General features: G+C 60.2%; 1 protein-coding gene across 1 annotated transcript; it reads right to left on the minus strand.

Annotated features, from left to right (window-relative positions):
* Window positions 1–4084: 4084 nt before the first annotated feature.
* KAZALD1 (Kazal type serine peptidase inhibitor domain 1) lies at window positions 4085–9969 on the minus strand. The gene is made up of 5 exons (XM_074874035.1): window positions 9853–9969; window positions 7764–8364; window positions 6408–6568; window positions 4928–5075; window positions 4085–4760 (listed from the first exon to the last, which is right to left on the minus strand). The coding sequence occupies exons 2-5, from the start codon at window positions 8263–8265 to the stop codon at window positions 4675–4677; spliced, it is 897 nt and encodes a 298-aa protein (XP_074730136.1). The 5' UTR covers window positions 8266–8364; window positions 9853–9969; the 3' UTR covers window positions 4085–4674.
* Window positions 9970–16041: the final 6072 nt, after the last annotated feature.

A 16041-nucleotide genomic window follows, 5' to 3' on the forward strand; every position in this document is an offset into this window, starting at 1 on the left:
ATGGGGACAGTTTGGGGACAGAAGTCCTGGGTGTAGCTGGCTGCTCTGCCCTGCTTGTCTCCCTGATTCGGGTTGAGTTCCCCACGCCTGGTTGCTCTGTGCCTCAGTTTACCTATTAGCAGAGTGAGGTTACAGTGCTGCAAGCTTCCATCCAGGTGCAACCAGCATTCAGCTCAGGCTGGCCAAGACCCCTGACAGAAGCCATCGATCTCCCATGCGAGATACCCACAATGTGGGGGGACCAGCAGGGTGGCCACATTTTGACCCTTTTGCAGCCCTGGTTTAAAGCACACACCCAAGGACAGTGGCTGAACAGCTCCAAGCTCTGCCCCATCCCAGCTGTGCCTGCTGCAGCCACCCAAAGCCAGTGTCAAGAGGATGCTCTGGCTCCTGTGATGACCCCGAGGGACCATTTATTTAGCACCCATGTCCCTTGGGATGGCATCGCCCCTCCCAGCAAGGCAGAGCTGCTGCCAGGGGCAGCAGGGGGAGGGCATGAAGCAGGCAGGGCTGGATTTGGAGGTTCAGGGTGCTCCAGGGTTGCCCAAGGCCCCATGTGCCTTCGCCGTCTGCCCAGCACGGTGACAGGGTTCGGCGTGACCGGTGGCTTTGCCAGGAGATGGCACTGTTTAGCGGCTAATCACGCCGGTGGCGCAAATCTGGACTCTGGGATGGAGGCGAAGAGGTGCCTCCTGCCCGGGGCCAGGCCGGCGGCAGGTACCGACACCCCCGAGGACTGGGAAGGACAAGGACAGCGTGTTTTCGCTGCTGGATTGTATTTACCGGCCAAACCTGGCGGGATTTCCTGGCAGACCACAAAACCCTGTGGCTTGGTGGCTGCTCTGGGTGCCTGCCACCAGGCAAGCTCTGAGCAGCACTAGGGGGGGGTGCAAGGATGAGGGGGGGCACCTGTGGTGTCAGCTCGGCTGTTCAGGGAGCAGGGCACCCTGGTTTTATCTCTGGGTCAGCTGCAAACACTCTCGGTGACCTCCTGGCCCATGGTGGTCCCTGGAGTGGTCTGGGGACCTGGATGGTAACCCCACACTGAAGGCTGGAGCGGTGGGAAGAGCCAAGGTCCTGCCAGCAGCCTGCAGCAGGGGTTGGTGTCATGCAAACCGCAGGTTTGGGGCAGAAAACAGCTGCTTGGGGGGGGGGGGGGGGGGGGGGGGGCTGTTTTACCTGAATTTCCCCCCCTAGCACCCAGAGCTGTGACTACACAACGGGGGTAGCCGAACACTTGATGGTGGCAGGGCAGTGCCAGCCCTGTATGTGTCCCCCCAGAGACTGGGGCCCGGTGGGTTTTTAATCTCATGGTTTTGGCTCTGTTAGCATGTATCCTCAGGGTCTTTTGGTTGCCAGCAGGACAAGCCTTCCCTTTCTTTGTCCCCAGCCTCGCAGTGCCCAGGGAGGTACCGGCACCCTGCTCACCCCAGGCGGCTGCATGATGCCGGGGCCGGTGCGTGCCTGGGGCTGGCGGCCACGTTAGCACTTCCCAGTCCAGCTGACCCTGTCCCTGACGTCAGCCCAACATCTGGGCCGAGCTGCTGCTCTGAACACAGGCAGCTGGGCTGGCAGGAGCTGCTCAGCCCCCTCCGCCCCCACCGCCCCTGGAAAGCAGCCACCCCAAAAATTGGCCGGCAAAGGGATTTGGTGCTGTATGCCATCAGGGCACGCTCTCTGTCCCCACACTGACATCAGGTTTGGCTGGGTCCCCATGACCTGCCAGGTATCCAGAGCTGTGGAGAACATCTGCAGAGCCTGGGGGGACCCCTTCCTCAGGGCAGGGGCTGCAGGAGGCATCCGAGAAGCTGGCAGCAGAGCTGACCAAACATTTTTAGAGCCAACAAATAACCTCAATTAAGCTCTGTGGCAGTGACCGATTCCAGCTGTGTAGTGATATTGGCTCTTTTAATTTTTAAGTGGCTGGAAATGGCAAGACCAGGGGCAGGGCGGGGGGACACTAGCCCCCTCCATGCCCCTGGGGCCACTCGGCTGCCCCTCATCTTGGGGGAGTGGAGCCCAAATACTGACCAAGCTGCCAACCTGCAGCTCAGACAGCCCTCTCCTGCACTGAGATCTGAGGAAACTGGGAGACACAGCCTCCAGTTTGGTTAATTTTGGCCAAGGACTCTTGCTCAAGCTTCCCTCTCTTTCAGCCACCATGTCCCCTCTGCCCTCCCTTCAGGCCAGGAGAAGGAGCTGGCAGCATCCCCTGCCAGGTACCCATGGGGTACCACAGGGACCAGCTGCAGAGCTGAGGGGGGCAAGGACTGAGACCAAAATGTGACTGCCCACCCATGCCCAGGCAGGGCATCGCCCCGCCGAGCACATGGAAAGCCAGGGATGGGGGTCTGACCCATCCAACCCCCCCAGCCAGCCCAGCACTGCACACATACCCGGCACAACCTGAATTCATGCTGATGCAGGCAGAGCGGGCAGGGGGAGCCTGGCCCTGGGGAGAGTTGGCATGGCAGCCCTGGCCGGGGGCCAGCCCGGGCACTGGCAGGGAGGCCAGCGAGCAGCTCTTGCCTGCTGAAGCTCCGTGATGCTCTCAGGTTTCCCTGCAGCAGCCTCAGCCTGAGCGTGGCCCAGTTCCACCAGTGTATGAAATGGGGAGGGGATCAGGATGGATGAAAACACCCTGGCTTCTCCAAAAACAGGTTTTGCACCCAAAAAAAGCAAAATAAAAGCCAACAGCATGTTTCTGTCACTGATCTCTCCTGAACACCCTCTGACTCTGATGTAGCAGCCCCAGGAGGATGCTATTATGCTGTTAGACAGAAGGAGAAACTGAGGCATAGGTGGCTTTTGCATTTCCGCAGCTGAGAAGGGAGCCAGAGAGGACAGGCAGCCCAGCAGGCAGGCAGGCAGGGTGGCAGCGCTGTCAGCTGTGCCCCGTCGGGCTGTGGTGCAGGGACAGGGGCTGGCCCAGCCTCACCGGCTGCAGGAATTTTGCTCCGCTGCCAACTCCAGACAAATCCCTTTTATTTGCTTGTTCAGGTTTCGATGCCATAATTGAATCGTCTGAGCCAGCTCTTGAGAGAAAGAGGAAGAAGAGGAGAGAAAGAGAGAGGGGGAGAGGGGGAGAGAGGACAAGAAAAGACAAGAAAAGACAACAAGAAAAGACAAGACAAGGGAAGGAGAGCAGCACAGCGCCCAAGCCACCAGCCTCATTACCTCCTGCCTGCTCCTGCCTGGGGACTGGCCAGCTCCTTCCTCCCAGGCTCTGGCTCCCCGCCACAGCTTTGGACCTCCCTGGAGCTGGAACTGAGTAGCCAGGAGCAGTTTGATCCATGGGGAGGTTTTGAGTCCCAGAAGTCCTGTAAAGGCTGCTGATTTGGGGGGCAGAGCATACCCTGAGTGTGAGCTCAGCCCCGTGATGACTGTGGGGAGGGGTCCTGCCTCTCTGGGCACAGAGCAGCTCTGGGCTTCCTTCCCATGCTCCCCCAAAATGACAGTTTGCTCTAAATCACCAGATCTGGGAGGCAGGTGGGTTTTTTTTAAAAAAAAAATTGAGCATTTTCAGTGGAAACAGGAGCCTCCCTGTCTTTCCCCAGCCAGGCACAGAGCTGCTCTGCCCCCTCCACGCTGGTAGGGCTGTGGTCGCCTGGGTAGAGACACCAGTGCCACAGGACACAGGACTCTGAGATGAAGATGGGCAGAGGTGGGATGGGATCCAAACTGATGGGGGTGCAATGAGCCAGCTTGATGGATCCCCACAGCACAGGGGATGGTCTGGTGGGGACCCCCATCCCCATGCGGGGTGAGAGGGGCAGGACGCACGCCAGGACCATCTGTGAGCACTGGCATGGGCAGGAGGGCTCCTCAACCCAAGCACCCCCACAGTGGACAGGGTAGCATCTGCAGTGTTTGCACCCTCCCTCACTCCCAAAATAATCCCTGCGCATGCAGGACAGTCGACTGGTCTGTGCTGGCTTTGACCTACGTGTATATTTTACCTAATGTTAACTGAAATGGCAAAGTAAAGAGTTGCGTGGAAGGGATAAACACAAAGTTGGTCAAAGTGTTTCTGACCACATGGAGGGTTGGGCCGGAGAAAAGACAGCACTGAAAACCACAAGTGTCTGGTTTCCTCAAATCACTACTTTTCTGGTTAAAAACAAACAGGAAGAAAAGGCTATTTTGGCAGCAGGTTTCTCAGGTCCTGGGGAGAAGCCTGGCTGTCCCTGTACTTGGGGGACACAGATCAGCCCTGGGGGTGACACACTGGGTGTCACAGCCAGGTCTGAGCCCTCTGCTCTGGCTTCCTCAAAATGCTTCACACAGGGCAGAGATGCCCCTGCCCTGGCCTCCCTCTCCTGGAGGGGATCTGCCTCCACCCCCAGCACCAAGTCCAGTGTGGCTGTCCCCACAGTGTCCCACCTGCCACCCCATCCCCGCTCGGTGCTGGAGCACAGACCCACCCTGCCCCAGGCGGAGCCACCCCCAGTCCCAACCCTGTGCCACCAAGCAGCCGATGTCCCCTCCCCAAGCACCCCCAGAAAAGGGATGTGTCACCCTGTCCCTCACACCCCAAAAAAGATGCTGCTGTGCCAGGACTGTTCAGAGAAGGAGTTCTGGGCTGGGGTGTGCCTGCTCTGGAGATGTCCCTGAACCCTGGGAACAGCCACTGTGGGCAAGGTGATCTCTGCAGCTGGACCTCCCGTCTCCAGGCTAGTAATAGTCCTCCTCGCTCTCCACGTAGTCCTCAGGTGTTGTACGGGGCTTTGGCAGGGAAAAGCCCGTCAAGTTGAGCTGATCTGAAACAGCAGCGTGGGGTCAATGTGACATTGCCCACCCCAGTGCCTGTCCCCTTCCCCCCCAGGACCAAAGCCAAACCATGCACAGCAGCTCCCACCATATCAGTCTACCCTGCCCAAACCCCTTTGTCCCTGTGAGAGCGTGGGGACAAGGACGTGGTGCTCACCCGGTGTGAAGACAGTCAGGCTGGCTAACGCCACCACCTCCCCGACACTGTTCCTGGCGAAGCAGCGATAGGTGCCTTCATCCGTCACCCGCACGCCCTGGATCTGGAGCCAGCCCGTCACTTCATATTTCTGGGGGCCACCTCTGAACTGCAAGAGGGGGGGATTTCAGTTAGTGCTGGGGCCAGGAAAGCCCTGCATAGGGCTAGGATGGGTGGGAAGGGGGATACAAGCCCAGGGAAACTCTTTGACCCCCACTAAGTACCACTCTGGGGACAGAGGCAGATCCCCTGATGCGGGTCCCCCCTTTTCCCACCACCCAGGGGAGGTGGGGGGAATGGACATCTTCTTGCCCCCAGGAGAACCTTGGAGCCCTGTTTTGGGCAGGACCCCAGAGATGTGCCCTGGACTCCTAGCTGTGTCCCCACTGTCACCATGGTCCCCAAACAGTGGGAGGATGCTGGGGTCAGTGCTCTGCGGGGTGACAGAAGCAAGGAGGCATCTGTGCCATGGGCACAGCTAGCCTGGCATGGCTCAGAGGAGACCCGCGTTCCCTGTTTCGGCAGGCAGCAAGGTCCCAGGATTGCTCTGGCATCAACCATGCTATTTTCTGTTTGTCCCCAGCAAGAAATAACATTTTCCTGACCCATCTGGGCTGCAGCTGTGTTTGCAGGCTGCTATTATGGTGCAGTGGCCAGGGGTGGAGAACAGCTGAGTCTCCTCCAGCCAGGCAGGGTAGCCCTGCTCAGGGTGAAGGTCCTCGGCTATGGGGTGGCATGAAGGTCAGAAAGATGGAGGGGGATCAGCACATCACCCCTCCACGGTGCTGGGTCCCAACTGCTCCCCTGGCTCCCCTCATTTATCCCACCACAGTTTTCTCCCCAACAGTGTCTGGCTGTGGTGCACAGCCCCTATGCCTCTGCCCACACCCTCTAATAGCTGGGTATGCCCAGCTGGGCACTATATTTGGGGCCGACAGCAGGCAGGATGCTGACCCCTGGGCCTGCCTGCTCTGGGAGGTAAACCCTGCTTGGAGTGGCAGGCAGAAAAGGGCAGGGACTGCCCGAGTCTGCTGGTGGGAGCAGAGGATAACCCAGGCTGGAAGGTGCTTCAGGAGGTCCTTTCCTCCAGCCCTGCTGGTGGGGCTGTGAGTGAAGCCAGCAGGCAGAGCAAACTCAAGGCAGGGAGGTGGAAAACTCCCTGCTGCAGGACTCTGCAGGTCCTAAAAAATATTCATAATTTCAAATACTACTAGAGAAAATTGCAGGAGAGAGCTATGCTGGTGGCTCCTACCGCTGAGACAGCAGCCCTGGCTCAGTCAGTCCTCATGGTGTGCAGGCTCCAGTCACCCCTTCTCATCCCCAGGCAGCCAGGCTTGGCCACCCCCAGAGGATGACCACCCTGAGGTCTGGTTGCCCACAAGCTCTGGGAAGGGCTGGGTCACCCCAGGGCCATGTCCAATGACCTAGGCACAAGGCTTACCTGGACAGAGATGTGGGGGTCATCTCCAGGTAGCAGCATCTCCATGCCATCCTTCCTCCACTCAATGGATGCCATGGGGTAGGCGAAGACCTCACAGCCAAAGATGACATCCTGCCCAGTGATGTTCCATGTGTCATAGGGAGGAGAGGTGATCTGGGGCTCTGGGGAGGGGGGACAGGAGAGCAGGGTGGGCTCAGAAAAGGTCCCATGGGCTCTCCTGGGCTGATCCCCTCTGGGGTGGCAGCATTTGGCTCGCATAGAGATGCTGGGACCCTTCCCATGCCCCTCTCCTCTCTCACCGTTGGCAGATCCTCATCTTGCCCCAGGACACGGTCCCTCCTCACAGCTGGGACTGGGGACTCCCTCCCCAGCCCCCCTGGCCCATGGTGGGGTTGCCATCCCTCCTGGCCTCACTTTCCCCACCTGCACAGTGATGCAGTGATGCACAGAGACACAGGGGCAGCAGGAACAGTTTGATAACAGCAACGCTACAAAGCGAAGCTCTCCTGCGCAATCGGAGCACACTCCTCCTGCGGGGGAGAGGCCGAGGAGCACTCATCCAGCCCAAGGCTGGTGGGGATGCATGAGGCAGATGAGCTTCCAGCCAAACGAGGCCTCTTTTCTGGCACAGGGCTCATGCCAGCAATTAAGGGAGCAAGCAGGTCCCTGGCTGCTGTACAGAGCCAATACCTCCAGGTCCCACATCCCTTCCCTGGAGGGATGGAGTGAGGACTACTCTTCCTACCCACACCTGCCCCAGGAGCTGGCCCATAGCATGAGCCAGAAGTCAAGGGAAGGCCTTCACCTCTCAATATACCTGGGGGAAAAAACTCGAGGTCATGATGATCTGCAGAAAATAAAGTCAACCTTGATGCCCCTTGTGCTGTGGTGACAGCACTGGGTGACCTGTGCCAGACTGGGGCATGGCCTCCCCGCCACTGCCTGTCCCCCCCAGCTGGGTTTTAAATGAGTAATGAAAATCACGCAGCCAAGTCAAACCGACCCAGGTTTCCATTTGCAGGAGGCAGCCGCATTTCTCAGGAGCGATGGGCCAGCATGAACCCACCACTGCCGCCAAGAATTCACTAACAATTCCCTGGAACTTCCCCATCTGCTCCGGCAGGATTTGCTGCTTCCCATAAACCCTGCTCCCACTTGGCAAAGCTGCTCCCAAACCTCTCCAGGCACTGGATCTGCAGGGGCTGCCCTGGAGCAGCCGGGTGGGGGGACTAGGGGGGACCTGCCACTGTACGACACCCCTGTGGACACTGTGGGTTTGCTGCCAGGTGAAATAATTAAGCCAGACCCCTTTCTTGTCCATTCCTGAGAGGTATGAGCCTCCATCCTGGGCACTACCTGACTCGCAGGGACCCTCGTGGGCCATGGTGAGGTTGGCATCAGGGTGGGCACGGGCAGCCTCCAGGAACCTGCAGATCTGGGTGTAGGTTTTGCCATCGGAGCCACAGAGGGCCAGGCGGGAGAGGCAGACGCACTGGGGCTCGGGCACTTCTCCATGCCGCAGGTCCCCAGCATCCAGCCGGCACTCCAGGTGCTCCCCACACTTGCCGTAGAAGTGGTTGGTGTTGTCCAGGTCGCAGATCTGTCCCTCCAGGTTGGCACACTCCCAGCAGCAGTCGCAGGCATCCCGCACCATGCCAGCTAGGCACCCACGTGGTGCCGGGCACTCCTCTGGCCGGCACTCGGTGCAGCCCTCCCCTTCCTCCAGCAGCCGCTGCCAGCCCCGCTGGAGGTAGTCGGAGGTGCTGGGAAAAGCCTGGCCCAGCTGGAGCGAAGCCCAGTGCAAGGAGAGCAAGGAAAGCATGAGGCAAGAGGAGCTTAGGGTCTTGACTTCAGACATCCTCACAGCAGCTCCTCTATCCCAGTCCCACCATCACTTGGACAGGAATCTCTGGCACTGCTCTGGCCTCCCTGGCTAGATTTGAGGAGCCATCCTGGCCTGCAAGGAGGGAGGATATATGTGCATGAAGCGTCTCCCACTCCTCTGGCTCCCTGCTGGTTTGCTATGAGCAGCAGGTCGGTCCCAACCCCTCTCACCCCCAGCCCCACAGCCATGTCCTTTCCACCCTGGGGCTCCCCAACCAGCTCCTGCCCCGAGATGTTGAGTATCCTCCAGTGGGATGGGTCTGCTGACCCCAGACCCACCAGGTTTCATCCTTCTTCCCTGGCAGCCTGATGGGAAGAGCCCAGCATCCTCTGACCCCACCACGGCCTGGGGAACTACAGGGCTGGCGGGGGACCAGACAGGCTGCTCTACACTGTCATGGCTCACAGTTTGTACCCTGCTCCTCATCTCCTCTCAGGAAGCTGTTCTCAAGCCAGGCGCCCCTTTCCTTTCCCCATTGCTTTGCAAGAGTCACGAGGCCTTTTTTCCTCCCTCACCACCCAGACAAGCAGAGTGGAGCGGCTGATTCTGCAGACAAGGGGTTCTTTCCATACTGGAGGCAGCCAGCCGAGAGGAGCAGAGCCAGGAGGATGCTCTCAGTCACGCCTGGCTTTTGTCCTCCCCTCCCTGCACCAATAACCCCTCTTTTTAGTCTCCACCCACCTGAGCAGGGGAAGAATCACCCCCCCAAGAAAGCTCTGTGACCCCCTCAGTTATCACACAGGCAACTGAGACTGAGCATGGGGGAGCTCAGAAGCACAAGGGGGAAGTCAGTGGACTGGCAGCAGGTCAGCCTGTGCCGGCACAGCGGGGTCCCTGTCCCCAAACCCCAAGCCTGCATTACCCCCTAACCCTGGGGGAGTGATCTGCCCCGGGCTTCCCATCTCTGCTGGGGGACGTGTGTGGTCTCAGAGCCTGTCCCCAGAGGGGGTGACGATGAACTGAACCCCTTTGTGAACACCCCCCAGCTCCTGGTTACATCCTGGCTCTCTTCCCTGAGATGGAGTGAAATTACGGTCCCTGCCCCAGGGCCACCCAGCACGAGTGAGCGTGGCTGGGGAGGGGACCCAGGCAGCCGGCTGCCCCCTCCTCTCCTGTTGGGAACAGCACTGAAGGGCAGGCTGCGGCCCCCCCAGCTGCACCCCGCAGACCCCCCCCACCCCTCCAGGGCTAATGCAGCCCAAAGCTGGGGTGGGGTGATGGGGATGGTGGGTTACACACACGTGCACCCCCCCGGATAACAAACTGAGAAGCTCTGACCCGTTTATTGGAGACCACCGAGCCCCCCAGGGGTGGAAAGGGGGAGGGTGTCCCGGTGCTGGAGCCCCCCCCCCCCAGCCCTCCCTACCCTGGGCTGTACGGAGCAAGGCTCCAGCCCCTGATGGATGTGGGGTGCCAGAGAAGGGGGAGATAACTGCAAAGTTTGTCTCTGGCTCCCCAAGTCCGGGCTGCAGGCGCTGGGGGTCCCGACTGGGTCCTGGGAAGGGCCAGAGTGTCCTCTGGGGCCCCCCGGGAGCCACCCCGCCGTAAGCCGCCACTTACCGGAGGTGCCGGTGCCGGGGAGCGGCGGTTTCGGGGGGCGGCGAGCGGGCAGGCGCGGGTGCGCAGTGGCCGTGGCGGCGGGGCTGCTGGCCCCCGGCTGCTCCGGCACCCGCCGTGATGTCAGCGAAACGTGAGTCCCCCCGCCCCTCTCCGGGCCCGCGGCCCATCCCTGGACCGGCACCCGGGCTGGCCGGCACCCCTTCCCTGCCGCGGTCCCGCCACCCACTGCACCCCGGCCCCGGGGCTCTGCCGCTCCGGCCCCCCGACACCAGCACCTCCCCGCGAACCCCGACACTGGGGTCACCCCAAACCGTGTGTGGGGACCTGGGCGATGCTCAGCTCCATCCACGGGGCAGGAGTGGGCCGGGGTGGGGGGCAGAGCCCACCTTAGCAGGGGTCTGTGCGGACAAGTGAATGGGAGGGGAAAAGCAGGGGGTGGGCATGGCTGGGGAAGTGAGCAAAAGCATCTCTCAACTTGTAATTTGGATGGGAAACACAAGCTGAAACACTGAGCAGCTGCTGTAATTAAATGGGGGGATAATTCCTGGGGGATATCTGTGCTCACCCCACCCTGGGAGCCAGGTATGAAGGGGGTATTGGGGTGCAAGCAATGGCATTACCTTGGCTGGAACAGAGCCACTGGGAGCAGTGGTGGGGGTCCTTCACGCCACGGCAGTGCAAACCTGCGTGCATGGGGCTGGGGCTCCAGAGCCTCCCAGCAAGCTGCCTCGCTGCTCCCTGCCTCAATTCCCCTGGCCCTGAGGAGCGGGGGCCTAGCGTGCCTTTGCAGCATAAACACGCCATGCACTTGCATCTTGCTCCCACTGCTGTGGTGGGGGGGATCCCACAGCCTGCTCCCCTCCTCCAAGTGAGGAATTTGTGGGATTTGTTTCCCCAGTGAAGCTCAGGCAAAGCAAAGCCATTGCAGGACCCCTTGAAGGATCTGGTTTCCTTCACCATGCTGCAAAAATCTGCTTTTGCTTTCCAACACCCTCCTGCAAATTCGTTCGGGCTCCAGGGCTTTTGCTCAGTCATGTTGTGAATCCGGCCGTGGCTAATGACGGAAAATGCGCCAGGCTTCAGCCCCCCTAAATCCGCCTTTGCTGGCCAACCCCCCCTCCAGCTCTCTGCTGCAGAGGGGGGTTTCCTACCGGCTCTGCGTTCAGTCTCACATCCCGCTCCCCCTCTGCGGCCCCCAGCCCCTTGGCTCAGGGCTGCCTCCCTTCCCAGCTCCCCTTGCCTGGCCCATCGCGTGCGGTCCCAGCGTGCTGCAGGTTTTTGAGCCCCCCATCCACTAGTCGCCAAGCAGCTGGGGCTTCAGCTGCTTTGGGATCAGGGAAAAATGTCAGGAGGGGCTGAGGGTTTCCTACATGCACCCCCAGAGCTGGTTCAGAGCCTGATCAGAGGACAGGATGATGGTGACCCAGCCGAGGGTGCTGAGCCTCCCAGGCTGCCCCCACCGTGCCCCAGTTCCCTGCCTTGGGACAAAGCACTGCCTGCACATTTGGGCATCCCTGCGCTAAGCGCACCCTCGCCTGCCCCATGCAGTGGCCAAAGCCTGGCCCCAGATGACAACTTCAGCCCACAGAGCTCCTGGCCAGCACAGAAATAGAGCCACTGCTGAAAAGTGGGGCCAGTGATACTCCCTGGTTATTTGCTTCTCTTGCCCTTGACAGGGGGGCAAGGGGGGGACAGGCCCCAATGCGGCTGCCCTTCCCCACATATGAGGGCCCCAGCCCTGGTTCCTTCTCCCACATGCCATGGCCCAGGCGCCTGGCATGTCCCTGTCCCCATGGGGTTACCATGGCTTCTGGGTGGCTGGAGTCATCCAAGCATCACTGCAACATCTGCCACTTGCAAGGTGGGGAGAGACCACATCTGCGGATGGAGATCCCCTCTCCAGAGGTGAAATCCAACCCCAGATCTGAGCAGGGAAAGCTCCAGCTGTGCTGCAACACAACCCAGTGCTGGAAGCCACAGGCAGCACAGCACAGCATGGCTCAGCTAAACAAGATGGAGCTCAAACCTGGCAGGTAATTAAACCTCCCACTTAATGAGACTATTGAATGTGCTAATAAATAGTAGCAGCTATGAATGAGGGGTGGAAGATCTAACCTGTGCTTAACAAGAAGCTGTGCTCAATCACACCTCGATTCAATCAGCGTGGCCACTGGCTGCACCGGGGGCTTGTGGCTCCAGTTGCTGTGAACAGACTTGGGGGGGAAAAGGGTGGTTGCAGCCCTGTGTGGACTGGCACTTGGGTAAATCACATTCCCAGCTCCAGTGCTGGTCAGTTATCCCTCCTCTCTCCTCACTTGCCCCAAGCCCAGTAAAATTCTTGAAATTGGGCTTTGAAGGTGCAGCGAGGCTCAAGCACCAAAGCCCCCCCTCCCTTCCCAGTGGGCTGCTCCCCATCACCATTTCTTTCCCCTGTGACGGTCTCATTGATGCCAGGAGTCTGTGAGTGCTCCTGGCAGATCCACGTGCATCCATGTGAGTGCTCCATGGCATCCCTCCAGAGCTCTGTCATCAGGATGTGCCCCTGATGGCAGAGCTGTCACAGCTGGTCTGGGGTGCCCCACTCCTCCTGGCCCCACTGCCTCCCTCCTGGCCCCAGGCTGATCTCCTGGACCACCCCATGGGGATTTGGGGCTTCCAGCAGTTGGGGCCAAGGAAAAAACCCACCCTGGAAAAAAAGCCCTGGGCCAAGTGACTCAACACACATCATGTCAGGGAGGGTTCGCGAGCGGTACTGGTGGGGACAGGAATGCGGGTTATGCCAACGCAGAAGCAAATGTCACCAGGAGATACTGGGGCAGGGGGTGCTGCTGGCACACTGCCTGGGCCGTGGGGGTCTCATTCTCGTAATAAACCAAATCTCCCTTGTTTCATCTCAAATCCGCTGCTGCTCCTCTCCATTTCATGCTGTTCAGACCAGTCTGACACAGCCGGGATCTGGCCAGCCCACCCCAAGACCGTGCAGCTCTTGGGGGTCCCAGACACATCCTGGGGGTCCACTGCGGGGACAAGGGACAGGGAGCAGGCAAGTCCCTCCCACCCCGCATGCCACACAGGACCCACACTGGGAAGCAGCCAGGCTCAGGTTTCTCCAGGCTTTTCCAGAGCAAATTCCTCCCAAGAACAAACCCATCAGCAAATTCTTGGGGAAACGGTTGCAGCTGTGAGCAGGAGGGACAGGGGGTTCTCAGGCAGGCCCTGAGAAGCAGTGGCTGGGTGGCAAGAGATGCTCCAGGGATGTGAGGGAGGTCCGCACCCAGAGGCTGCAGGCTCCTTCTCCCCCAAAAACCACGGCTCAGTGGGGCTGGATGCAGCTTGGCCTCTCCCTGCAGGAATCCCCCCGCTTTCACTGGGGCTTTTCCACCAGCCCCATCCAAGAACAGGTCGTATAATCCGGGGCCAGAAACCAAACAGGCGGTGGCAGCTGCATGCCTGGAGACCCCCTGACTCTGCCCACCACCTGGCCCCCCCAGCTGACACGGCCATGCCAACTTTGACACCTCGGCACCGGGTTAGCGCAGTTCCCACCACCCCGCCACATGCCAGGCTCCCCCCGCACCCCTGACCCTGCAGCAAACAGGAGCACCCCCTAAACATGCCTACACCCCCGAAGCCTGAGGGGCTGACCCGGCGGAGGGCGGCAGAGAGGTGCAGGCAGGCGAGTGCAGGCAGGCGAGTGCAGGCAGCAGGCTGCGGGGTCTCTGCTGCCACCTCCAGGGCACTGCTGGCCTCGTCCCCATCCCCTTGCCGTGACACTGTCCCTGTACCTGGGGCCTGCAGATCCTGAAGCAATCCATGGCCACCACAGTCTCCCCCCATCTCCCTGCACCCCAAAAACCAAGCTCCCCATCCCCATGAGCTCACTCTGGGAACGCCCACTGCAACGTAGTGTCCTGAGGGACTTGGGAACCCTCCTGGGGTGCAGGGACTCTCTGCTCAGCCTGCCGTGGGTGCACGGGGCTGCACAGTCTCCCCCGCCAGGGTGGGTGCTCCACAGGGTGCTGCCAGCTCAGTGGCACCATGCCCTGCACCCGCTGTCCCCTTTGCCACCCTCCCTCCCTCCCTCCCTTTCCCCAGCCTCCAGCAGTGTCAGTGAGGCTGGGACGCAGCCAGGGAAGGTGACCCACCACCAGTGCCCCAGCATCCCCTGCCACCAGGGACGGGCACTGGGGAGGGGGAGCCTGCCCGCCCCTCCTCCCCGCAAGAGGCTGCCCATTTCCAGGCGTCATTAAAGAGCAATTAGCTGGAAATTAAGCTGAGAACAAGTATTGATTAGCTCATTAAGGCTGGGGGAGCCGGCTGTGGCAGTAGGAATTGCTGCTGCTCGCCCTCATTATGGGCAAGGTTAAAGCTTGTGGTCGGGCAGCTCATTAAAAATGCCAGGGACCAATCGATGTCCCCAGCCTAGTGCCGCCCAGCACCCCCAGCATCCCATGGGGACACCCAGCCACTGCCTTTCAGGGTCTGGCCTGTGACCTCTGGGATGAATTGGTTTGGGAACAGACCAAGCATCCTTGCTCCCCTGCATCCATTGCTCCATCCTGGAATCCCCTGCTGAGGCTTGTCACCTTTGGGCTTGTCAGCCCGCCAAAACTCACCAGCCATGGGGTCATCTTTCTCTCCCCCCAGCCAGAGGACCTGTGAGGACAGGTCCCCCCACCTAGTCCAGCTCTCCGTGGGCTCTCAGCAGTGCTGCCAGCGTCAGGAGAGATCAGCCAGCATGGCTGGTTTGCAGGACAGCACCCTAGAACTGAGTTTGTCAGGTCTCAGCCTAGCACTGCCAGCTTGTGCAGGTGGGGGACAGACCAAAGGGGATCTCAGGGATGGGATAAAAGCAGCTGGGGACAAGCAGACAGGGAAAAGACTGTGTGGCTGAGTGTTGCTATGACACTCTGCCCTGCACCTCAGCCCCGCCCTGTGGGGGCTCCTCAGGTGAGCCCAGACCCTGCCAGACCCAGCCACCTCCAAGCCCCTGTATCTCCAGTCCCCTGTCCCCTCTGGTGTCCTTCCCATCCCCATCTTTGCCTCTCACAGCCACCAGCAGCTCAGGGCCAGCTCCCAGCCAGTGCACACAGGGAGGGTGTCCCCACACAGGCTGGTGGTATGGGGAAGAGGCGGGGGGGGCAGGTGTCATCATTATTTTTGTTTTCTTTGCACTGCCCTGGAAATATATTGTATTCTCAGCTAATCCCGTTCAATTACACCACAATAAAACATAATAAAAACGTAATTCATTTTTCCTGAGCGCTCCATCTCCCTGTGTCTTGGCAAGCTATTAAAAATTTGTCTTCATTTTTCTGGCAAGAGCCTTGTACCTTTTCATCTTTAATTTATGAGAGCAGAATAGCTACTGACAAGCCCTTATTGCGCAGCGAGGGGCTGCATTATTTATAAGCCGCCAATGGCTGGCTCAGGGGAGATATTTGCAATATGCCGGGCCCAGCAGAAGGAGGGGGACAGATCTCTGACGCACTTGTCCCAGTCCACTCCCCAACCCTGGGTGGGTGCTGGGTGCAGATGTCCTCCTGGCTGCCCCCGGGCAGGGGAGCACCCCCTGCCCAGCCTCTGCCAGCCCCTGCCTGCTGGGGAAGCTGTGGCACAGGGTGGCTCTGGGCTGCCTGGCCCTTATCTCACCAGCTGCTGCATCTGCCCATCTTTGGCTTTGCAGCGACTCTCGCCCCTCTGTCCTGGCTCAGCGCAGGGGCTCTGCAGAGCGTGGCTGCCTCCATCCCTCCTCTCCTTGCATGTACACCCATCGCTCCTTCTGACTGCCTTGGCCTGTGGGTGACACAGCCGCTGCCTGCAGGCTTGCCAGGGTCCCGTGACAGCAGCGACGTGCTCTCTGATAGCCGTGCATAGAAAGCTGGATAAAAATATCCTCACTGGAGAGGCAGGCGCAGGCCTAGGGCTGGGATTGAAGCAGAGTGTCCTGTGAGCGGGCTGCTAGAGGGGGTGGGAGCATGGGCAGAGCTGGGGGGACGCTCCGGTCTCTCCAAACCAGCAGCATCCAGGGCAGCAGCTTTGCAGAGCCTTCTGTGCGGCAGCGAGGTGCAAAGCCCTCGGTGCTAAAAAAAGCCTTCATGACAGCTGGATGAGCTTAACCACACGCCAAGCCAGCCGGCACTGCTGCAAAGGCAGTGGGCTGGAAAGCGGGGAGCAGAACCTGGCCCT

This window comes from Strix uralensis, chromosome 7 (genome assembly GCF_047716275.1).
Source record: "Strix uralensis isolate ZFMK-TIS-50842 chromosome 7, bStrUra1, whole genome shotgun sequence".
NCBI lineage: Eukaryota > Metazoa > Chordata > Aves > Strigiformes > Strigidae > Strix > Strix uralensis.